The 24,983-nt window shown below is 36.6% G+C and overlaps 1 protein-coding gene across 2 annotated transcripts in view; it reads left to right on the top strand.

The window, feature by feature from the left end:
* Positions 1-24,983, top strand: part of HBS1L (HBS1 like translational GTPase) — a 125,241-nt gene that overhangs the window by 5,310 nt on the left and 94,948 nt on the right. The window contains exons 3-5 of one of the 2 annotated variants that reach the window (XM_067542262.1): positions 1,350-1,484; positions 12,324-12,518; positions 13,253-15,050. In XM_067542262.1, the coding sequence (XP_067398363.1) occupies positions 1,350-1,484; positions 12,324-12,518; positions 13,253-14,766 (1,844 nt within the window). In that variant the 3' untranslated portion in view covers positions 14,767-15,050. Of the gene's footprint in view, positions 1-1,349; positions 1,485-12,323; positions 12,519-13,252; positions 15,051-24,983 lie in introns of those variants that run through there. The other variant, XM_067542261.1, reaches the window with a different exon arrangement.

Genomic DNA, 24,983 nt, shown 5'->3' with positions numbered 1-24,983 from the left:
TAAAAGAACTGAGAAGTCAACCAGGGCAAAGTTGACTGAGTAGTGCTATATTTGGAATATGATTGGAGGAGCAGTTGCAAAAACATAAATGATTTATTTCCAGTACAAAGCTATGTGGGGCAAGATTTCAAAAAGTATTTAGGTGTTTTATAGCCATTGAAATCAATTGGAACTAGGGTCCTAGGCACTTCTGAAAATCCCACTAGACACGTATCTGCATGTTTAGGCAACTGAATACCTTTAAAAAATCTGTCTGTTTGTCAGCCTACTTACTCTTTATTCTGTAGTAAGCAATTGCAGACGTAGGTATATATTTACAATATTTTTGGTCATGTTCCCCTATTTAAAATTAAATTGCTTCACATTCATTTTTAAACTTAATTGCTGGTGGGTTTTTTTCCTTGTTTTAAGGAGTGAGGAGGTCCTCACATCTTATAAACAAATGAATGAAAAATGACACTTTAGATGTATTCTGTTTTTAAAGGAGTCTAAACAAGTTTGTTGCATAGATGTGCAGGAGCATGTGTGCACCTGATTTGCTACAAAATCTTTCAGCAATAAGTTTTTATTTAAAAAGTGCCTAATCCTAGTTACATCTAGAAAGATAGTTTTGCAAATAGTTGCAGCAGCAAAGATGACTGAATATAAAACATTGGGTGATTTGTATTTAAGAAACATTTTATAAGACTATAACGTCTTAAAAGATGGGATTATCAAATTTGTATGCGTTTGGAATAAAAGTTAGAGTTGTGCAAATATTGCATAATGGTGTATTGGCCCACTTGTTCAAATTATGAATAGCTATTCACTTTGACCATGTGTGTGTTGTGTGTGTATGTGTTTGCTATTTGTGGAAATTCATTTTTTTTTATCCTTGTAATCCATAATTAGTTTGTGTTTACTTTTTTTTAAACTGAAACAGTGCAAAGGTTTTTGGGATATAGGGCATGAAGTTGTAAGTTGGGTCATAAGTAAAAAAAAAAAAAAAGTTGAGAACTCTTTGTCTAGAAAATTTGTTTTGCCTTTGAAAGTCTTCATAAACTTGATTTTGGTACGGAATATTGAATTAGGTAGGATTATTCATTATGTTAAAAGGTACATGGATATTGACTTCTGCTTGAGGTCTTCACTTTTGGTAAAGGGATGATCCTCCTCAGCATTTAAGTATGGACTCTTCCTTGCCCAGTGCAATCCTCTTGGCTAATAATTACAAAATGAGATTCTTTTTTCCAAATTAATTGAGGAAGGCCAAGATCATTACATATTTTCTTTAGGTAGGTTTTGTATTCAAACAATGGGATAATTGTTTCAGAAAAATATTTTTAATATTCTGCTCCTGATTGTTGTAGCTGCTCAGTTTATTTACTCAAGACGTGACAAACCCTCAGCATTTGCTGAGCCATTAGAAGAGTATGGCTATGAAGATGCAGAAGAAGCTGCCAATTATTTTACATCCAATCACCACCTAACTGGAGTTGATCAAGGTAATTGTTAAAAACAGTTAATGTGTTCAGTCTTGTTTTCATTCTTCTGTGATTTTAAGTCTTTTATTGAAATCTTCTTATATTGAATAAGCTTTTATTGCTAAGTGACTGACTTTATCAAACTGCCCACTATTTTGGGGCCATGTAGTAGAACACCCATGAATTCTAAGGAATAACCATATCGAATAATAATACATTTAAAAATAATCTCTAGAAGTTTTTCCAGATTTTAAATTAAAACTACTAAAATCCATATTTCATGACAGTCCTCTAATTGCATTTCTATAATAACGTGGGGAAATGATCAAGTGATTAAAGCACAAAACTGGAAGTCAGGATATGTGGGTTGAATTTTGGGCTGTGCCACAGAATTGGTTATGTGAAATCGGGCAACTGGCTAGATCTCTCTCTTTCCTCACCTATTAAAGGAAATAATAGTGAAATTTAGTTGTTGTTATTAAAGTGCTTTTTAAATCTTTGCATAAAAAGTGTTAGGGAAGCACAAAGCAGTTTACTTGGTGAAGAAACAAATATATAAAATACAAAAATCTGTTAATGTAAGTTACACAGGTAAAATATGTAATGAAATTCATGTATTTTAAGATTGGAAGGGATCATTAGATAATCTAGTCTGTCTACCTGTATTTCATTACCTTAAATTTCCCCCAGTTGCCACTCTAGTGAGCCCAATAACTTTTTTTTGGCTAAAGCGTATCTTCCAGAAGAGCATCCAGTTTTACTTTGAAGACATCAAGAGATGTAGAACCACCATTTCCTTTGATAGTTTGTTCCAGTGGTTAATCACGCTCAGTGTTAAAAAAAATTGTCCAATTTCTAATTTGAATTGGTTTGGCTTCAGTTTCTATTGATACTTGTTATTCCTCCACTAGATTAAACAGACCTTTAGTGTACCCAGTATTTTCTCCCTGTACTTATACTTTATAATGAAGTCTTATACATACTTATATATGAATTTATACATTATAATTAAGTCACCGCTTCTTTTTTGTGGACATTAGAACTGAGTACAATATTCCAATATTGGTCTCACCAATGTCATACAGAGGTAAAATTGCCTCCCCACTCTTACTCACCACTCTCCTGTTTATCCAAGGATTGCATTAGTCTTTCTAGCCACAGCTTTGCACTGGAAACTCACATTGAGTTGTTTGGCCACTAAGAATCCTAAATCCTTTTCAGAGCCACTGCTTTCTAGAATACAGACCCCCATTCTTTCGATATAGCCTGAATTCCTTGTTCCTGGATGTATGACTTTGCATTTTGCTGTATTAAAATACATTTTGTTTGAATGGGACCAGTTTACCAAGTGATCTAGAACACTTTGTGTGACTGCCTTGTCCTGGTCGTTATTTATTACTTCGCCAATCTTTGTGTCGCACAGAAGTTTTGTCAGTAGTGTTTTTATATTTACTTTAGAACCCCTTTAGAAATACTCCCATTCATTGATAGGTCTTCCCTGTTGTAAACTACTTTTTCAGATCTGTCAGCCAGTTCTTTATCTATTTTTGTGTGCTCTGTTGCTATTGTATAGTGCTAATTTTTTAATCAGGATATTGTGCATTATGAAGTTAAATGCCTTACAAAAGTGTAAGTATATTACATCTATCTATGCAGTTACCTTTATCAGCCAAACTTATAATATCAAAAAATGAAATAATTTTTTTGAGAAGAAAAAAATGTTTTCTATAATGCCATGTTGACTGGCATTAACTATATTTCTGTCCTTTAATTCTTTATTAACTGAATCTTGCATCAGCTTTTTCATTATTTTGCCTGGGATTTATGTCAGGCTAACTGGGCTATAATCCAGGTTATTTTGCTTGTCCTTTTTTGAATATTAGCACAACATTAATACTCTTCCAGTCTTTTGGAATTTCATCTGTATTACAAGATATATTAAATATTAATATCAGCTGGTCAGAGATCTCTTGAGCTAACTCTTTTGGGTGCAAGTATCTGGGCCTCCTGATATACAAATGTTTATCCTTAGTAAATGATGTTTAACATCCTTCTTGGTTCCTAACGGATTGGAAGGTACTTCATCATCTTCATGTGTTATGAATTTATTGTCCTGCTTTTTTTTAAATACAGATCAGAAAGATTTATTGAACACCCTGCTTTTTCTGCATCCTAATTAACAATTTTGGCATCTTCATCTAGTAATGGGCCTGTATAATTTATTACCTATGTTGCGTACATTCTTAATAAACAAACAAACAACCTTATTGTCCGTAGTCCTGCCAGGCATGTATTTTCCCCTGATGTCTTCAGCTTCCCTTATCAATTTGCTATACATTTAACTTCTAATTTGTATTGATTATTATCTATTTCCCATGTGTTATAAATTGCTTTTTCATTTCTAATTGCTGTCTCCACTTTGTCACTAAACCAGGATAGCCAAAATTGTCCTCTGTTTTGTTTGTAGAATTGTAACCTTTTGACCATCTAATAAACTCTTCTTAAAGAACTCACAATTTTCATTAAGGTTTTCTTTCTAAGTTTTTCCTTCCAATCAGTTTTGCTCATAATTGCCCTCAGCTTTGGGAAATTAGCACCTTTGAGGTATCAAGTATATATTGGTTGGAACCATCCTCTTTTTAGCCCATAATGTAACCAGGTCATAAGTGATCGCTAGTCAACCAGGAACTCTGAGTCCAGGGATTAATTCAACTTTATTCACCATAATGAGGGCCAAAATAGTTATTTCCTGTGGGTGCAATATTTTTTGTGTTAGAAAATTATCTTAAATAAGTTTGGGAAACTAATGATTTTTACTACTGATTGCGTGAACTTATATTTCCAGCTTATATTTTCTACACTGAATTCCCTGTAAGAGATTTTTCTTTCCACACATTTCAGAGGAGGTGTTTAAGTAGTAACTTATCCTGTTCTTTGATTTGACTTGGTGGTCTGTGAAAGACCCCTACCATTACCATCTCCAGGACTTTGTTAGCCCTAAACTATGGAAAGATAAGGTTTCTACACTATTGTTAAATTGGCCAGATTGCTTATGCTACATGTATCTTTCCTAGTTTTCTTGTTAAATATGTAGTTTTTTACATGTTAAATGTATACCATAAAATAGCATGTAGAACCTGTTCAAGTTAAGTTTGCTCTGAATACTTTATCCTCTTTTTTGAGAGCCTTTGTACATTTCCACGTAAAGGGAACAGTTTGCCGGTTGGCTCAAGTTCACAAACCCTGTTGGAAGCTGTGACTATGACGTTGCATGGGTAACGCCACTTGACAAGATATTTAGCACCTTATAAGAGACTGTATGAGTTGAGCATGACTTGATCACATTTATAATGTGCAAGCAGATTAAAGATCAGATGGGTAATATATATATATACACACACACATACACATTTGGTGCTTTTATAGGGCTAACTTCACAAAGCTGAAAACAATTATGAGCTGATTTGGCTCATAGTTGTTTTCAGCTTTGTGAAGTTAGCCAAATCAGCTAGTGGAAGAATTTAATCAGAAGAATCTGAATGAGAATTGTGAATCATTTAAGAATACCTTACTAGATGCCCAAAAGCCACACATGAGTAAGAAGGCTGTACTTATTTAAAAACCCAACCTGGTTTAGAGGGGAAGCGAAGGGAGCTATAAATAAATTTAAAAACAATTATAATTATATATATTATTATTCTTTTTATATATAATTATAATTTTAAAAAAATGTATTTATAGCTCCCCTCATTTCCCCTCTAAACCAGGTTTATATATATATATATATAAAAGGGAGAAAGGGGAACTTGATAGAAATTAATATAAATCAGAAGTTAGCAATTGTAGAATAATGATAAGGGAAGCTAAGGGACACAATGAGAAAGCTATAGTCCTCAGAGTTAAGGACAATAAGGAGTTTTTTAAAGAGGTTAGGAACAAAAAGACTCTGACAATGGTATTGGTCCATTATTGGAAATGTTAGAATTATCAATAATAATTCAGTAAAGGCAGAAGTATTCAATAAATAATTTTGTTCTATATTGGGGGCAGGGGAAGATAGTCTCATTATATGGTGATAACAATCTTTCAGTTCCACTAGTGTCTCAGGAGTATGTTAAACAGAAGTGAAAGTTAGACATTTTTAAATCAGCAAGGCTGGATAACTTGCATTTAAGAGTTCCAAAAGAGTTGACCGAGGAGCTCACTGGACCATTAATGTTGATTTTCAGTAAGTTTTGGAACAGTGGAAAAGTTCAAGAAGACTGGAAGAAATGTAATGTTACCCTGGGATGAACTGGATAATTTATAGGCCAGCCTGACACCAGGCGTTGGCAAGATAATAGAGCACCTGATTTGGGATTTGAGCACATGGGTTTATGGAAATAAATCCTGTCAAACTAACTTAATATCTTTTTTCATGAGATTACAAGTTTGGTTGATAAAGGTAATAGTGTTAGTGTAAAATACTTAGACTTCTGTAAGGCATTTGACTTTGTACCACATGACATTTTGATTTTTTTTTTTAAATTAGAATGATATAAAATTAACATTTGTTGTTTACAGTGTTGTAGCCATGTTGGTCTCAGGATACGAACCCACAAAGTAGGTGAGGTAATATCTTTTATTGGACTATCTTCTGTTAGTGAAAGAGAAAAGATTTTGAGTTCTGCAGCTATTACTTAACCCACCTTCTGTCTCTCATCAAATTAAAATGGATTAAAAACTGTCCAACTAGTGTCAAAATGTAATTGGCATCAAGTGTGTGTGTTTCCAGTGGGGTTCTGCAAGGATTAGTTCTTGGACCTATGCTGTTTAACATGTTTATACATGACCCGGAAGAAAACCTATCACTGATAACCTATCACAAATTGGGGGAGTTATAAGTGATGAAGAGGACAGGAGTGATCTGGATTGCTTGGTAAACTGGGCGCAAGAAAATAAAATGTTTTAATACGGCCAAATGTAAATGTATACAACTGGGAACAAAGAATGTAGGTCATATTACATAATGGGGGACTCTATCCTGGGAAGCAGTGACTATGAAAAAGATGTGGGAGTCATGGTGCGTAATCAGCTGAAATGAGCTCCCCATATGATGCTGTGGCTAAAGGGCTTATGTGATTCTTTGATGTATAAAGGAGAATCTTGAGTAGGAGTAGACAAATTATTTTGTCTCTATTTTGGCACTGGTGTGGCTGTGTGGCTGCTGCTGGAATATGTCCAGTTCTAGTGCCCATAATTCAGGAAGGAGGTTGGTAAATTGGAGAGGGCTCAAAGAAGAGCCATGAGAATGATTAAAGGGTTGGAAAACATGTCTTACAGTGATAAACTCAAATAACTCAATTATTTAGCTTAACAAAGAGAAGGTTAAGGGGTGATTTGATTGCCATCTATAAGTATCTACATGGGGAGCAAATATTTAATAATGGGCTCTTCAATCTATCAGAGAAAGGTATAACACAATGCAGTGGTTGGAAGTTGAAGCTAGATGAATTCAGACTGGAAATAAGACTTACCGGTGAGAGTAATTAACGATTGGAATAATTTACCAAGGGTTGCGGTGAATTCTCCATCACTGACAATTTTTAAATTAAGATGTGATGTTTTTCTTAAAGATGTACGTTAGGAATTATTTTGGAGAGGTTTTCTGAACTGTTTTGTACTGGAAATCAGACTAGATCAGAATAGTCCCTTTTGTCCTTGGAAAATTTGACTAGCCTCTTTAGTTTCTTTGCTGTTGTGGTGGAGAGTATACAGAAACCTTTGCTGTGTCTATGTCTGCACCCTCTGACCCTTACTTAGCACCTCTTTACAGATGTATTTATATATATATAGTGGGTGTATAGTTAATAGTGGATTTTTGGTAGTTTTAGGAAAGTTTTCTGCTTTTTTGTGTAACGTGCATGACTTCACAAAAGAACATAAAAATGGCCATACTTGGTCAGACAATAGTCCATGTATCCTAGGAGCATGTTTTCCAACAATGGTCAGTGCTGGAAACTTCAGAGGGAGTGAACAGAATGGGATAATTTAGCAAGTGATCCATCCTCTGTTGGCTAGTCCCAGCTTCCAGCAGTCAGAGGCTTAGGGACTTGGACAGGATGGGGTTGTGTAGCTGATCATCTTGGCGAATAGCCATTGATGGACCTGTCCTCCATGAACCTATCTAATTCATTTTTAAACCCAGTTATACTTTTGGCCTTTACAGTATCCACTGGCAACGAGTTCCATAGGTTGACTATGTGTTGTGTGAAGAAGTCTTTCTATATGTTATTTTTAAATCTGCTGCCTATTAATTTCATTGTGTGCCTCCTGTTCTTATGTTATGTCAAGTGGTAAATAACACTTCCTTATTCATTTTCTCCACACCGGTCATGATTTTATAGACCTCTATTATATTCCCCCCTCAGCTGTCTCTTTACAACCTCAGGGGTCCTACATCTGGTCCCCCAAAGGATTCATGATGTCCGTCAATTTTTTTGGAGTCTTATGTGCATGCATGGTGTCTCATCTGCCTGGGAGAGGCCCACTCTGTAGCAGTGTTGGTTTGCAAGGCTCTCTAAAACTCAAGCTTGTTGGGATGGACAACTCTCATTCTGTACTTCATGAGAGAAAACTTGAATGCACAGGCTGAAACTTCAGAAGGCCAGGGTTCTATCCAGGGCCCACAGTGTCTATCTTTGGTGATGAAGCCCATGACCACATAATGGCCCAAGCCATTAGCCTTCATGCTGGCTTCAGCACTAGACTTTAAGCTAGGTTTGAGCACAGGTTTGTTTAACTCCAAGACTCTTCCATTTAATGTGATGATCAATAAACTCCTGAGTAGTCTGCATTGGTGAACCTTGCTAAGACTTTTCCAGCATCCTAAGGTTTGGCACTTTAACCTGGTTCTGGCAGTATGCCATCAAAACCTAACACCCCAGAGTGCCTCCAGACAACTCTATCAGTCCTCTTCCTTACTGTATTATCAGCCCTCTTCCTTACTGTGGAAGAAATGATGTCGCTTTGAACACAAGTCTGGCACTGATGACTGAGCTCATGTAAGCTGCCATACTTCTAATATGTCTCTTTACCACATTTCTCTTAACTTTTCCTGCTAAAAGAAAGGAGAAGAGAGACCCTTTACCCAGCACTGAGGATGCATCTCCTGAAACAGAAAGAAACATTGGCACCATTCTAAGGATAATACTTCAGAGCAACTCCTCCAGCATGGAGTCTACAATGCAGAATCCCAGAGCCACCTCAGCAGACTTTTATCTCGTCCACAGCTCTTTGACTCTGTCCACATCCTTGAGCCTGTTGAACTCATTTTAAAAATATTAACGTCCCTATTATTATTATAACTTCTCTGGATCTATTATCTTCTGGCCCGGAAAAGTTTTAAAGTTCTTCAGCATGGATCTATGTTTTGGGACTGGCAACAGTGTCTCTGTGTCATCCAGTAAGGGATTTGAGAGTCATTCATGTTGGTCTTGTCACGAAGGCTGACCCTGGCTTTGGGGGCAGCTCTATTTCCATCTTTGTGAATTTGAAAGGATTTTATGCAGGGACCTGTCTGATTGCTGATGTGGTCCTATGTACAAGACTCACTTACGATGGGGTGCCCTACTCACTGCAGGTATGGCACCTCCTCCTGGTCATTCTGGGGAATAGCTCACCAGGTCAACATCCTTTCCTACGGTTGCATGCTGTCCCTCCACCTCTGTCTTTCACCTCAGGAGCTGCTGCAGCCTCTTTGTGACTCAGCCGTCAGCTCTCTGGCTAAGTTACTGTTCTGGTTTCCTCTTCCCAGGATTGGAAAATCTCTTCCCACACACAGGCTCAGGCAGTCTTCCTACTCACTGCCCCGCTGGTGCTACTTCCCCAGTGGCTGGTTGGGGAACCCTAGCTCATCCTCTATTCCAGGTTCTGGCTGAGGTACCCTTTAATCAGCAGTTTGGGTCCGTTCAACCCCATATCTTGCTGCATTTTCCTGAGCCCTTCCTAACCATCTGGCTCTCCCTTCCTTCTCTGGGTCTGCCAGCTTCAGCACTCCCTCCTTCTAGGCAATAACTGCAGGCTACATGTCTCTGCAGCTTCCACAAACATTCCCAGCAGCCTCTTCTGTTGCCATCTTCCTGGGTTATATAGGCCTCATTGGTTCTTGCACTTCTAATTAAGGCTTTTCTCTCAGCCTTCAGTCTAATAGGTTAATTGGCACATCTGGCCTACATTAATCCCTTCAGGGCGAGTGTGGGGTGGACACCCCATCATAGGTCTGTTATAGGTTGTGAAACCTTAGAACAGAGGGCCTGCCTTTATACTTGTCATGTGAACCTTTTTGGGGAAACACTGCCCTAGTGTGGATGGTGCCTGGAGGGTAAGGATCATGGGATATGCATACATTTCAGATATGTAGGCTTTTAACAGCACATGGCAGTGTAGCAGAAGTTGCATAGTTGGTTTCATTTTCCCAAAGAGGTAAGCCAGAATTCAAAAGTTTGGAAAGCATTGCCTTGTGGGGGATTGCTCCCTTACACATTTATCTTTCTGAAATAGCATTTCTCATGACTATCACCTCTACCAGCAGAGCTAGTGAAGAATTGCAAATCCTAATGACTAATTTATCATACCACATTACATAAGGACATAGTGGTCCTCCAGTCATATCCTAAATTAATTCCCAGAGTGTTTTTAGACATCCACATCAATCAGTCCATCCTCTCCCTGTCTTTTTCACCTAAGCCCCCTGCCTACCCCCAGGTGGTGCTTGTTTCCATATGTTTACAGTGAAAAGGGTTCTCTCTTTCCATCTGGAAGTAACTAAACTTTATGCAGTTCAACAGATAGTTTTTGCCTATAGGGGGAAAATGCCATATCCACCCAGAGATTATCAAAGGATTAGATCCTACACAGTTTTGTTATAACATAGCAGAAGTCCATATCCATCAGGGCTTAAGGCTCACTTAGTTAAGGCCACTGTTGAATGTGTGACATGCATTAGACTTATCTCAGTTGCTGAACTCTACAGAACAGCTATTTGGCGTTCCGTTTATAAATTCAGTAAACTCTATTCCTTAAACTTAGCATCACACTCTAATGATGGGTTCAAGAGACCTGTTTTGCGGTCTTTATTTGAGAACTCCTCAGGCTACATTTCACTGGGGCTGTACTACTCACTAATCCCTCAGTAGTCAGAACATAGAGGGGCCATTGAAGAAAAAATATAGATTGCTTCCCAGTAACAGTGATTCTTTGAGAGTTGCTTCTGCACGTTCATATTTACCTCCCACCTTCTCCTTTACCCTGCAGTTCTCAATGCACATAGGAATCTGTGGTTCAGGAGAAGGAACTGAGGTAGTTGGGAGCTGCACTCCCTTATAGGGTCTGAGGCCATGTCTATACTGACGGCAGCAAATTCGCTGCCGCCAGATTGATCTTTCTGGATCAATTGAGCAGTCAGTGTAGACCCGCTCAATCAATCAGGAAGTTGACGCTGGTAAACCACCCCCTCAAGGAGTGTAGCACTGTGTTGACGGGAGCGCTGTTCCCGTCAGCACAGCACGGTGTAGACAGTGCGCAGAAGGGAAGCACAGCAGTTGACGTGAGTTACGCAAGCTACTCTGTGTAGTTTGCATAACTCCCGTCGACTGCCGCCGAATCTCCAGGTAAAGTGTAGACCAGGGCTGAATGTTTGCCAAAAGGAGGGTGATCATTCAGCCCCAACAGATAGGGTTTTCATGAGCGGTTTATGAGCTTGAGGTGGCAGGGGAACTATCCCCCACAAGTATAAATGCACAGGGTGATTCTGAAGAACCATAACTACTGTCAAGTAGCTCTCCCTGTGATTCTTGATACATTTAAATATTTATTGTGGGAAGTTAATGTTTTGTGCATTTAATGTCTCTTAAAAAACGCCCATTCTTAAAATGAATGTTTTGCTCGTTTCAGTTAGATTTACTAATACACACTGGCTTGAAAATATTTGTATTCCTACCTTTGCAACTGTTTTAAAAAAAAGAGAAGTGGGCTGTAGTAGGGATCCTTGCTAAACAGCCAGTGTGAGCATATCTCTGACTGTTCTTTTTAAAACAGAAGTTGGTCCATTAAAAGATATTATCTCACCTACCTTGTCTCCCTTTTAAAAAAAATAATTTATACTCAGTTTTAAACTTATTACAGAAATTCCTTTTGTATTTTGTATTTTCATTTTGTTTTATTGTTTTTAAGATTGTCCATTACTTTATTTTGCAGTCTCCCTTTCATTTCCCTTTACCTTCTGTAATGTATGCAATTTTAATAGGGAAGTCTGGATTCAGAGTATGGATTTTAAAACCCAGAAATCTCTCTCAGTTCTAGGAAAGGTAAAGATTTCAGGTAGCTTTAATGCTAGAGTGTTAATCTAAAGATGCTAGCATTTATGGTTATTCAATTGCTAAATCCCCAGGCCTGAAAAGATACTGTTTACCATAGAAGTTAATTACATTATCTGTAAACACTTAAAATGTGCTATTAAATGGATAACACATGGGTGTATCAAATTACTTTGAATAGTTTTAAGCTGAATAATTGCATTTCTTCTTTGTAATGAATACTGTTCATGTTGGTAACATCTAATTAAGTGTTCAGCCCTTTAAAGACAATTTTAAAATTATTACATATATTTCTTGTAGTAATTTTTGGTGAAATAGTTGAAAAGCTCTTCAGTTTGGGGGTAAGAGAGCCTGCCATAGGAAGAAATCATGTTGCAATGATTTTATAATTACCATTCCTGTCCCACCCCAAATATATTTGTTGCAAGCGTGACTTAGTAATTTGTCAAGCCATTTTAAGAAAATACATGTTTTACAATTTTGTAACTACCAATGTCGTTTGTAGCTCGACTTTATTCCTGCCTTGACCAGATGAGAGAAGTGTTGGGGGAAACTATACCAGAGCAGGTGATGGTGGAAGCAGTGCTGAATAGTAAATTTGATGCACAGAAGGCTTTGGATCTTGTGCTTGCACAAGACAGTGAGCAAAATATGAAGATCAAGAATGAAGAAGTTGTGACCACAGGAAAGACAACAAAAGGTATGCTTTTATTTAATTATGTTTATGTTCACTGTCTGCACATAGGAAAATCCTGACTTTAAAACTGGAAGATACTTGCACTGTTATATTAAAATCACCCATTGGAAAACAAAACTAAGTTATCTCAATCCTTTTTTTCTAAATAAATGTCAAGGTTTTAAGAAATATACAGTACATTTCTTTAAAGGAAGCAGCAGTTTTTATAAAACTTAAAATCAAGTTTTATTTTTAGACTGGGTCCTGTCCTCCTAAATTCAAAATGTAAACAATCTCAATTCCCAATAAAATTCGGTTTTCGAATAAATACCTTAGATATGTGACTACTTAAATTATCCAACTAACTTTTTATTTATTTTGTATTTTTTAAGACAGCAAATTTTAAGACATTTAATTGTTTCTTTGTGATATGGCAAGACTATTTTTGTAGAGCTAGTACAATAGCTTGGTTGTGTGGTTTCAGACTTCTTAAGAGTTGATATTCATTGACTGACTTAGTGTTTCTTTTGCTGGATAGTTGTAAATGATTTTGTTAAATGATTGAATAAAACCTTCAGAACTCACAATTTTATCTGATTTTAGAGAATATGATGCAATGCAATTTTTCAGTAACATTTAGTAATTAAATGCCTTTCATGTTTCTTCTTGCCTTTGCTGTTGCTGTCTCCTTAAAAAAAATGGAATTTTTCGTTGTGACCGTGCATCTATCTGAAAATTATTGGCTATTGTAAGGTAAGGAGACTTACATTGTTCAGAAACTTTTACTAATACAGAGAACTTGTCTTACTTAATTGAAAACACTTCAGCAAACACCAACACATCTGAACTCAGCAGCTTAACAGTCAAAACTAAATCACCTTGTTACTTTTCAACTTTAAGTGACAAAATGTGCTTCAAACCTAAAAACTCTAATATATCTTCAATTGAAAAGAAAATATCAGAATCTTCCCTTAAATCTTCAAGAGTTTTGTCTTCTTCCTTCAGTCATGATTTGTTTGAAGTATCATGTTATGAATCCGTCAGTAAACAGGTAGCAGTACGACTACCAGACAATACCAGCACAGTAAGTTTGATTTCCAGCAATGAAGGTAAAATTTGTTGTAATGTAGGGACTGAATTATTGGAAGCTTGTCAGTCTGAAAATCCTTCCTGGAAACAGTTGGAGTGCAAGGAAACACAGGACTTGAAATCTTTGCTGATGCAGAATATAACTTATGATTATTTGAGTCTCCAAGACAGAGCAGTAAGTGGGGTCCAGAATTCTTCAGATCATAATAGTAAGGGAAGTTTGGATAGTCGTCCTGGCTTAGTAAGTGCTTTAGGGAAACTGGCACTTGATAACGAAATAAACTGTGCTCAGAATAGAAAGACTGAGCTTTTTGAAAATTTTCCTTCATTTCTACAAAATACCAGGCAAGACATCTCATCTTCAGAAATGGGTAGTTTGCTATTTTCAAAGTCTGGAGGTCCATCACTGGCTGACCTGCTACAAGAAAACCAGGAAAGTAATCCAAACTACTGTTGTTCTTTGTCTGATCTTTATAATCAGTCATCTGCGAGTTTTACAGATTTGAAATTGGGATCCTCACCATTGTCACAACTAGCCGGTCAACATAAAGCTTCAACTGGGATGCCAGAATTAACAGGATCTCTTTCTTCTCTGGCATTATCTAAGGCTTCTCCAGTAAGAGAACTTGAGAATTTGTCACTTTCAGATTTAATTGCAGAAACCATTGAAGTAGATAAGCCTCCAGAAATAAAAGACTGTTCAAGGTTCAGTATAGCTGAAACGGGGCCTTCTGCAGGAGTAAATACAAACATTGACTTAAGTGTCCTTATAAAATATCCAGAAGTATCTGCAGAAGCTGTAGTAGGCCAATCAAATACCGTTGTCCCAGAAACTAAAGTTTTAAGTTCAAAGCAAGGGAAAAAATTCCTTTTAGCTAAAGGAAATAAAAAAAGCAAAAAAGAATGTATTTCTAAGAGCCAGGATCTGTCTGTTTCATGGATGAAGGCTCTCTGTGCCAGACCTTCAGCTTTTGCTTTAACTTTGTGTCTCCGTTATCCTCAAAAAGGATGTAAACGGCGCAAAATTGATATCCATAAGACTTTCCTATATAGCAGGCAAGTACAAGAAGTAAAACATAAGGAAATTGGCCCTTTAATAGCAATAACACCATTTGACTTTAAATCAGCATCTCCTGATGACGTTGTAAAAGCTGGACAAAAAAGAGCCTTTGCAAGAGAATAGCGTAAAGTAGGGAAAAGAATTAGTATTTATCCTTCAGAACGTTTTACAATTATTTTTAAAATTTTGTATAGGGTGACTTTATAACCCAGAATTCACATTCTATTTTTTTAATTATATATTGGACAATTCTCAAAAAAAGGTGATGGTAAAAATTTTTATGTGAACTTTTAACTACTGCACTGACTGTATTTTATTTTTTGCATTCTTTTCATTAACGAAGATACAACATCTTAACTTTCACAAAGTCTTAATCTTTAATACATAGGAATTGCACATATATAGAATACTACTATACAAAAATACATTTCTAAGTAAGAAAAAGTAGACTTAATTTGAAAAAAAAAAATCCTACATTTAGCATTCAGTTTTACTGTTTGGTTATATTGCTAAAGTGGACATTGCTCTGAATTAATTTGATTAGATGTACTTAAATTTAAAGTTTAAGATTTCTGATACATTACATAATTAAACTCTCTTGTGGCATGGTTTAATTCCCAATTGTTGCTAAATTCATTTTCAATCTCATTGTTCTTTTACAGACTTTTCTTTGGTCATAGTGTTGTCACTAATCTTAGAAAATTACCTTTCATTCTCAAATACTCCAGTCATTTAAAAGAAATAACCCCAGTAAAATCAGTCATTGACTGCTATACCTGATGATAAGCCATTTGCAAACTTTTGGTGGGACCAGACTTCCTTATGACAGCAAAGTAGTATAGTTTAAGGTTACAATTTTTATATCTGTACAAAACATTCAGCAGTTAAAACTGGGCATTGAAGGGTATTGGAAAACAATTTTGTCTGTGTGGGGTATATTTTTCATAAAAAAATTTCAAGTTGGCATGCATCACTTGTTTTAAGTCTCTTAGAAGTGTGTTGGAAGAAAAACTTTTTATTTTGGCATTAGTCATTGCCTAGTGAAAAGGCCATGTTTTCAGGACAAGCTAAGGTGCTAGTTTTCCTTTTAGAAAAAAGTTACCTTTATTAATGGAAATGTGTAATTTTGCATTCTCTTTTACTGTTGGAGCTAGCGTTCGTTATACCTTAATACGTGGGTCAAAGTCAGGCCTTGAACTTTTTCTTATCTAATAATCACGGGACCCTGATGCTGTCTGTAGGTAGTTGTATCTTTGCACAGGTGTTTGTGTTGATCAAATATTAGTACTTTTTCACTCAGATTCATGGATTTACCAGTCAGTATTTTCAATAGTCAGTATGCAGTATATCCTGTACAGGTACAGTTACTATTAGAAAAATAAGCTTGATTGTAATTTGCCATAACTATTCAAATATAACCAGGAAACTGTTATGAAATAATGGGTTAAATCTTAATGGTGGAGCTTTAATAAGTTGATTATAAAAAAGAAACCTTAATATTTAGAAATTATTTTTAGCTTTAAGTAGCTATGTTAGTTTAGTCATAAATAAATGTATCTGAAAGTACTGGAATGCAGGTTTCATTCTCTACATTATTTTGCTTGTTTAGCTGGTACATTTGTAAGTTGTCACTTTAGAGAATTCTTTAAACATATGTTTAATCAGACATCTTTTTATTAGTGTTTCTGATCTTCTAACCTCTCCAGAATAGAGTTCCTGGTTCTAGTACCTTTTATTAAAGATGTTGTGTGGTGGTAGCACTGCAGTGTTTATATTCTAAATGACCAGCTTGATTTTTGTTTGTTTAGTAACCCATCTCCAGAAGCCTTTATGAGCCTTAAAAATATTAAAACATAGTTACTATAATCATAGGTACCTTGTTCAGGTAATTCCAAGAGCAGAAGCAAAACCAAACATTCTCCTATCTTGCTCACAAATTGTATATTTTTCCCACCATAAACTAACTGTAAACAGTTTCTTGAACCCTGTTTCAAATTATAAAAAGATTTTGCTGTCTCACACCCTAAACAGAGAAAACCCTAGATGACTTTTCTTGCTATCATATGACAATCCCTCAAGTATGCTCGTTCTTTTATTGTTTAAGATTTTCATAGTAGAAGCTCTAGTTTTATTTGCTGAACAATAAGAAAGCAAGGTAGATCATGGTGAGTCTGTTCACTGGCTCAAAATACTGACTGAATAACTCCAAAAATGTTTAAAAAATCTTCAGTCAGGTTAGCTGTTTTCTGAAGTCTCTCTAAATATGAACATCCCTTTACTTAACCTGTTTTTCCCGTCAAGATTTTAGGTGTTATCTGTAGAATTTATTCAATAAACAGATCTCCAGATTTATCCTATCTAAATGGGATAGCATCATACCGGTGCTGAAAACGGTTTTACATTTTAATAAAATTAATTTTTTTAAAGGACCCAGTTTTTTTTTAGTTTTACTTTAAGTGATTTGGTCTTCTCTAGTTCCTGCCGCTTCCTGGGGGCCTGATTTGGCTTTTCTAACGGAGGTGTTACTAATCTGTGGTGGAAGAAGTGCTAGTATATTTAGTGGAATAAATTGTTTCTTTGCTTCTGCAGTTTCTGTCTTGTCTTCTCTTTGTTCTGTTTAGTCTTACTGTTGTCTCTGTTCTCTCATTTCCTCTTTGCTACTCTTCTCCCAAACATTAGATGCTGCTGGCAGTTTTAGACCCAAATTCTGCACATCTCATACCTGCACAGAACTCCTGTTGATTTAATCACAAGTTATGTGCAAGTCTCTGATGAAAGAATTCAGCACTTAGAACCCAGTCCTGCAATGATATCTGTGCAGATGGATGGACCCATGGGTGGATTCAGAGCCCCATTGGCTTCAATGGGACTCTGACCATGTGTAGAGGTCCACCCACACATCTCTCATTGCAGATTGGGGCCTCAGTGTCTAACTTTAGACATAAATCCTAAGTGACTAAGCCTTAATATTTCTCCCATCTGTTGCATTGGTGAGCCTGAAGAGGCAATGCATAATGCTCTTCAGCAGGATAAAAACCATACAGTGTGTGGTGGGGATTGTCTGCCCAGACTGTAATCCTGAAGCCTGAAATGATCATTGAATAAATATGGATGTAAGGTACAATTTTCAAAAGTACCTAAGTGACATCCTACGTCACTTAGGAGCCTAACTTGAGATTTAGGCTTCTGTGCCGCTTAGGCACGTTGGAAGATTTTACCCACAGTTTTGATTTTTAACTAAATGGTAGCATATTACTGTATTTTTAAAACTGACAGGTGTATAAATAAATTACTCAATAAGAACTATGTTTCTGTGGTTCACCACAGAAAATTCTTAATTTTCTTAAACTACTGCATGGTATTATGACACCTGGAATTTTCATATGGCATATGTTTGTTTGGTTGTTTCTAAAAGTGTTTCTACCTCATGAACATTAAAATCTGTTAGTCAAATCCCTCTTTGTTTACGTTTTATATAAAATAGTCAGGGAGGTGGTTTATTACAAATATTTCCTTAATAGTTTGCAGCCAATCTGTAAATTAACATGTATGTATATGGGTCACTTGTATGAATTGCTTATATATTGATATTCAGATATTTTAATTATAAAGTATTTGTGTCTATGCACACCCAATGTACACATGAAAGAAAGCATCAAGCTACATGGACTATATACTGCTTACAGTGTTCAACCTGTTGTAAAGTATCAATCTTTTGTACATTAAAATGTTTTTATGTAATTTTTTAAAATTAAGTGAATCATTTAGTATTTTTTAATGAAATTTGCTTTGTGAATACTGCTTTTCATTTATGTACAAAAAAATAAAACACGTCATAAGGACTGATTAAATATATGATTTTTTGCTAATAGTTTGTCTTGTACAAATTTTATTGCTTTCAGGAGTGTACTAACCATTTTTTTTTTGAGGAGGTAGGCCCCAATGTGCGATTAGATTTGTTTCCATACAAGTTTCCACAGAAGAGACTCAGACTCTATAAAGACATATATGTCCACCTGTATGGATCCAGGAGCAATAGAGGGGCCATAGATTGCCTTTTTTTTAGAAATACATATGAGAACCTTCATGCTGTGTTAGTTATGGATAGAAGTTTTAAGCTTCTCTAAGTTCTAAACAAAAAGTAGAAGGGAAAGATATTGATGAAATAATCTCTTAAAAAAATAAATAAAAATGTTCTGTGCCTAACATTCATTCTCAGATTGTACATTACAGCGAGGGCTGTCAGTGCTGCTGCATTTAAGGTTGTACGGGAGTTCTCAGGCACTTATAACTGTCTGATACTTTCATCTTTAAAGCTTAAATTTTCCAGGCTTTTGTGTCTGCCTCTGGGTATACTTGTTTCAGATAAATGGAACAAAATAATAATAAAAAAAAGTTGAGTATAAAGGGAGTGGAAAGTTAACTTTCCCCATTAATTAAAAATAAACTTTCTTTAACAGCTTGTGTGTATAGTTTAGGAAAGACTCATTTTAATAGCCTTTGCCTCAGTCACTCTGCATCTTGCAAGGTAAAAGCTGCACAGCTCCAAAGGAATCAGGATCTCCTGTGATATGTCTAAAGTGTGCTGGGTTGTAGGATGCCACTCTGCTGACCTTACTAGGAATGTGATACAGAGGATTCCAATGATATCTAGACAAATATAGTACTTGCACGTCAAATAATTTATTGTTTTATTTGATAAAAATTAATCCAAATAACTATGTTAAGAGATATTGAGGTTGCATGTTTAAGCATCTAAAAATCAGGAAATGATAGATAGGGTTGCACTTGTATCCTTTCCCCCTCTCCTCTCATCCAGAGACTCATGACTGCTGTTTAGGTGAAGAATCTGTACCACTCTACCCTTCTGGCCTCCAAACTGTTTTCAGAGAGAGGGGGGTATCATCGTTGCTTTTGGGTTCTCTTCTCTCCTGATTAGTTGTGGTGCTAAGCTTTCGCTGGGTTAATTTTCTTAACTAGAAATAGTGACAGTTGACATGATTGTCAGTTTTGCTGTTGTCACCCAGATTCAGAGTAACAGCAGTGAAAATGATCTTTTGTTTTCGCTGTGCTGCTGCTGATAGCTCTTCCACAAGCAGCAGCATACACTAGAGTGGTGTTCAGGCATAACAATAAAATGCAGCATGTATTAATGTACAGGAGGATATCTTTGCAAACGTAAGGGCTAGAAACCTTTTTTAAATGAAAGGTTAAATATTACAGAAAGAAATGGTTAAGCATCTCTCTTCATATAGGAAGGCTTAATTTGTAATTGAGAAGTGACTTTTGAATGCTGTCCCGTAGTACTTTGCATGAACCAATAACTATGCTTGGCAAATAAAAACTATACACTAAGGACCTTCAGAAAGCAGAAAAATTAAATATATTAGATTTAAAGAAATGTATCCAACTTGTTTTTTATATTTTTCCTGAGTTAGCTTGCTGATTACCAAAGCTGAATTTGGTTATATAAGAGCCTATTCCATGACAGTCCATGTTCTATTTAATCCTTCAGTGAAGTGCTAAAATTTGACACTTCACCATCATTCATCAGACAAAAGACTGTCACAGTGCAAGAATACTAACTGCAGGATCAAGCAGGAATAGAAACTCTGTTCTGAGGATAGCTCTTAGTAGAGAGCATGTATCTTGCATAACATCATATTTGCAAAGAAAACACTGAAAAGCAACATAGTTTGGTATGATAAAAGCTTCCCTTGAAGATAAAGCAATAGTAGAATGAATTCATACAGCCATATTTTATTTCATGCCAGTTGAACTGACTGAATAGTGAAATTATAATGCTATAATCAATAGCGTGCAAGCTCAGTTGGCATATTATGTTCTGCTGGTTACTATCTCAAAAATGATACTAGATATAGTAGGGGTTCAGAGATAGGAGCCAAAATAGATTTGGGGCATGGAGAATCTTCCATGTATGACACTGAAAATACTGGGACTCTTTAATTTAGAGAAGAAATGAATAGGAGGGCATATGGAAGAGGCACACAAAATAATGAATGATACAGAGAAGGTCAGGCAGACACTTATTGGTTTACATAATGCCAGGACAAGGGGCCATTCAACGAAGAGTTGAAAGACAACCAATTTAAAGTAAACCAAAGGAAATACTACTTTACATGACACATGAAAAACTTGTGACATTAATTGCCAAAAGATATTGAGGTCAAGAGATATGTTGCAATATGAAACTTAAAGGCAAACAGAAATGCTTTTTAAACTAATAAAAAAAGTATTCAAGAACCTAAACCATTGCAGTATATATGTTTCAATGTAAAAATTACATCAATACTTAATAAATGTCATCAATGTCTGAAGGAAAAAGGCAGAATCCTGAAGTGGGATATTCAGTTGACCTTTTAAAATGGGTTGTTACAGCTGAGTGGTGAGAATGGGGCCTGAGCATGTTGATACAGTAAGATACTGTCCTTGACCTAGCAAGCCTACCTTTTGAGACCATGACCCTGCAATGGGGCTCCACAGGGATGGGCCCCTTGCATCCATGCAGAATTCATTGCAGGAGTGTGGACTAATTTTGTCATTTTCATATTTGACTTTTAGTTTGTTTTTGAAAGAATCAAGATTGATTGATTGCCTTTGCTCTTTCTCTTTATTTTATAGAAAGTTAAGGAGAAAGAGTCTTAAACTTGCTGCCTCAAGCTTTCTGTTGCCTTCAGGAAGCATGTGTGATAGGCTTAAAAGGTCTAGTTGTTTGTTGATAGGGTTTATTTGGAGAATAGACTTATACAGAATAATTCATTTTTCCGTTATTCTTTTAAATATGTAAATAAAATGATAAAAATTACTTTAAAAGCTTTTCATGAAATTCTCAGAGTCTTAGACCCCAGAAGTAACAGGCTTTCACACAATAGTCTTTCTGAATCACACTGCTTCATGAGAATTTCTTTGCAGTGTCCAAAGGTCTAACTAAGAGAGTGAGGTAATCTTTGGAATTTTGTGCTGTGTCCTGTCCCACCAAATTACATTCACCTTATTTTTCACTAGACTACTTGTCTGCAAATAATCCTTGCTGCAAAATAAATAAAGCAAGCAATGCCTAGGTATGGAAAGTAGATAGTTGTACCGAATACTTGTCAACAGTGAGATGGTTCTTTCAAGTTCTGAACTAACAATTTTCTTCTGTGCTGCACAATGACCCCTGCAATTCTTTCTTTAGAAAGACATGCTTTGTAATGGCATTGAAAGGGAGCATAAAAATAGTATGTAATCATATAATTACTGTGTCACAGTGCATATGCACAAGTGGGCCAACATAGGTTTGCATGGGCAACCTTAATTCTGGCATTTACTAACTTTTCAGTGATTAATTTTGCAGCCTTAATTTTCTTTTAATGCAAGGGTCTTTTTTTCTATATAATGTAGATATGTGGTTTCCAAGCTTTTTTCCTGCCAGGGATCCCTTGGCATCTGACTAAATGGCCTAGACCCCTTCATTTCTGGTACTCCTAGAATGCCCCCACCAGCATGGGAATGCCCCTGTCCTTGTGACCTCTCACACATGGTATGTGCAAAGTTACACTGTGCAAAGGATGACACTTTGTCTCCATGCAACAAAAGTGGTGGAAAGCTGTTCTGCTCATTCCAGCTCTGGCTCAAGAGACAGTCCCCCACATAGCCCACAGCAGACCCTCAGGGGTTTAGGGACCCCACTTTGGGAACCACTGATCGAGATTATATGCTTTGTGCCAAAAACAATTTTAAAGCTTAAAGCTGTGCTACAGTATGTATGCATCTTTTATTTAATGGAATGTGTTCAGAAAACTTACAACTTCACACCAAGTGTCAAGCAGCCTACAGTACTACTGTTAATGATAGCTATGAGTTGAGCCAGAATTGTTTTGGAAATTGAGCTAATGAGTTTTTGCCAAAGTATGTAAGACTGAGAGAGAGAGACTGTAGGAAGATTTAAACAGAGTAGAAGATTGGATATCATGATGTAAGATTAAATTAACTTAGCTAAATTTAAGGTAATGAACATGGATACACATAGTCTATACTTCTCATATAGTAATGGCTTTGAACTTGCAGGGTTTTTTTTTTGGGGGGGGGTGGAGGGGGTAAGGAGAATATATCTCTCTGGAGCTGCAATGTATTTTTAGAAATAAGTCTTTTGAATTTTCTGTGCAGTTGGAACACCACTCCTTTCTGCCTTTAAGTTGCTATCTCCAGAGAGGTCACTCACTTTGAGTGCTTCCATGAGAATGTTGTTGTGCTATACAAGTTACTATGCATGTCTAATTTAATGTTTGTCTGATGCACATTAGCAGTTGGAATCAAATAGGAAACTTTGGGTGTACTAAAGAATAGAAAATATTGAATTTAATGTTGCTATATGGGATAATGATACACCATCGATTGGAGTGCTGTGTTCATGTGGTCTTTACATTAGGAAATAGAAGTGAAGCTTTTCTAGGGAAAGGGAAGGAATATGTTTAGATGTACACCAGAGATTGCAAAGACTAAAATTACATAGAGGAGAATTAAAAGGAAATAGACAGAAAACCCAGACTTATGAAGGACACAGTGAAAATTGATATTTTTTCTTTCTGGGAATGTAGAGACATGAGAACTAGATGATGAAAAAGGACAAATTTAGAATTAATAGCATATAGTCAGCCTGTGAAATTAATTGCTAAAGGAGGTGGATGCAAATGCTGTTTGAACGTTAAAAAGGGTTAATTTTATGTCCATTAAAATGTGTAACTATACTATCTAAGGAAATCAAAGGTAATGCAATCTTGAAATTTCTGTTTTTTAATGTGCCTGCTCCTTTCTCTCCCTTCAAATGTGTAGTATTTTGCCTTCTTCTGAAACATTGGAAATAGACTGATTCAGGGTGTGATCCTATATTTGCAACTATAATGAAATTAAATTGACCTGTATTTATAACTTCTTTGAGAGAACTTTAAAATAAGAATTCACACTTCGTGTAATTTTAATTTGAAAAATGCTCATGTAAAAATGGCAGCCTCATACTCAAAAGGATGTGCTTCCTAGGCATATTCATTTTCATTTCTACTTGCTTTTACTGGTTTAAATGTTTTCATTACTTTTTTACTCCTGTTAGCACTATAGAACACACGCACAGATACTGGTGAGTGAGCTAGATTCTATTCCATTTTAGGCCTCGTTAACAGAATTGTTAACCACTTTCTGATTGTTAAGATTTTTATTTTCAGTGATGCATGACCCAGAAAAAGTCAGATCTCAGGTTAAATTTTCAGGGCTGGCAAAAAAATTCTTGCAAATCTTCTTGTCCACTCCTTAAGAATCCTTTTCTGTTTCCTCTATCCAGGAAGAATCAGTGATTGGCCATTGGAATAACAGGTCTGCCATGCAATTTATCACCAGTTTCAGGCTCATGCTACCGGCCTCCTCTCCCAAGCCATTCTGTGCTGTTATGTCATAGAATCATAGAGTTGGAAGGGACCTCAGGAGGTCATCTAGTCCAACCCCCTGCTCAAAGCAGGACTAACCTCAGCTAAATAATCCCAGCGAGGGTTTTGTCAAGCTGCAGCTTAAAAACCTCTAAAGATGGAGATTCCACCACCTCCCTAGGTAACCCATTCCAGTGCTTCACCACCTCCTAGTGAAAAACTTTTTCCTAATGTCCAACCTAGACCTCCCCCCCCCGCAACTTGAGACAGTTGCTCCTTGTTCTGTCGTCTGCCACCACTGAGGACAGCTTAGCTCCATCCTCCCTGGAACCCCCTTTCAGGTAGTTAAAGGCTGCTATCAAATCCCCCTCATTCTTCTCTTCTGCTGTCTAAACAAGCCTAGTTCCCTCAGCCTCTCCTCATAAGTCTTGTGCTTCAACCCCCTAATCATTTTTGTTGCCCTCCACTGGACTCTCTCCAACTTCTCCACATCCTTTTTGTAGTGGGGGGCCCAAAACTGGAAACACTACTCCAAATGCGGCCTCACCAATGCCGAATAGAGGGGAATAATCACTTCCCGCAATCTGCTGGCAATGCTACTAATGCAGCCCAATATGCTATTAGCCTTCTTGGCAGCCAGGGCACACTGCTGGCTCATATCCAGCTTCTTATCCACTGTTAAGATCTGTCCCATCTGATTTGCTAGCCCCATAAAGGATATCCCCTGACACTGCTTTGCAACGTTGGGCAAGTCACTTGGCTGGGATTTTTCAAAGGTGCCTATGGGAGTTTGGTGCCTAAATCCCATTAATTGCTCCATGCCTCACCTCTTCCATCCCTAAAATGGGGATACTAACAGCAGATTTGATCTGCAAGTCATTGAAGCAATACAAATGGAATCCTACTGTATTCATTTTTACC

Source organism: Emydura macquarii, unplaced genomic scaffold (genome assembly GCF_026122565.2).
Source record: "Emydura macquarii macquarii isolate MOO-44397 ecotype Brisbane River unplaced genomic scaffold, CSIRO-AGI_Emac_v2 contig_705, whole genome shotgun sequence".
NCBI lineage: Eukaryota > Metazoa > Chordata > Testudines > Chelidae > Emydura > Emydura macquarii.
This window is presented reverse-complemented; position numbering and strand designations above follow the sequence as displayed.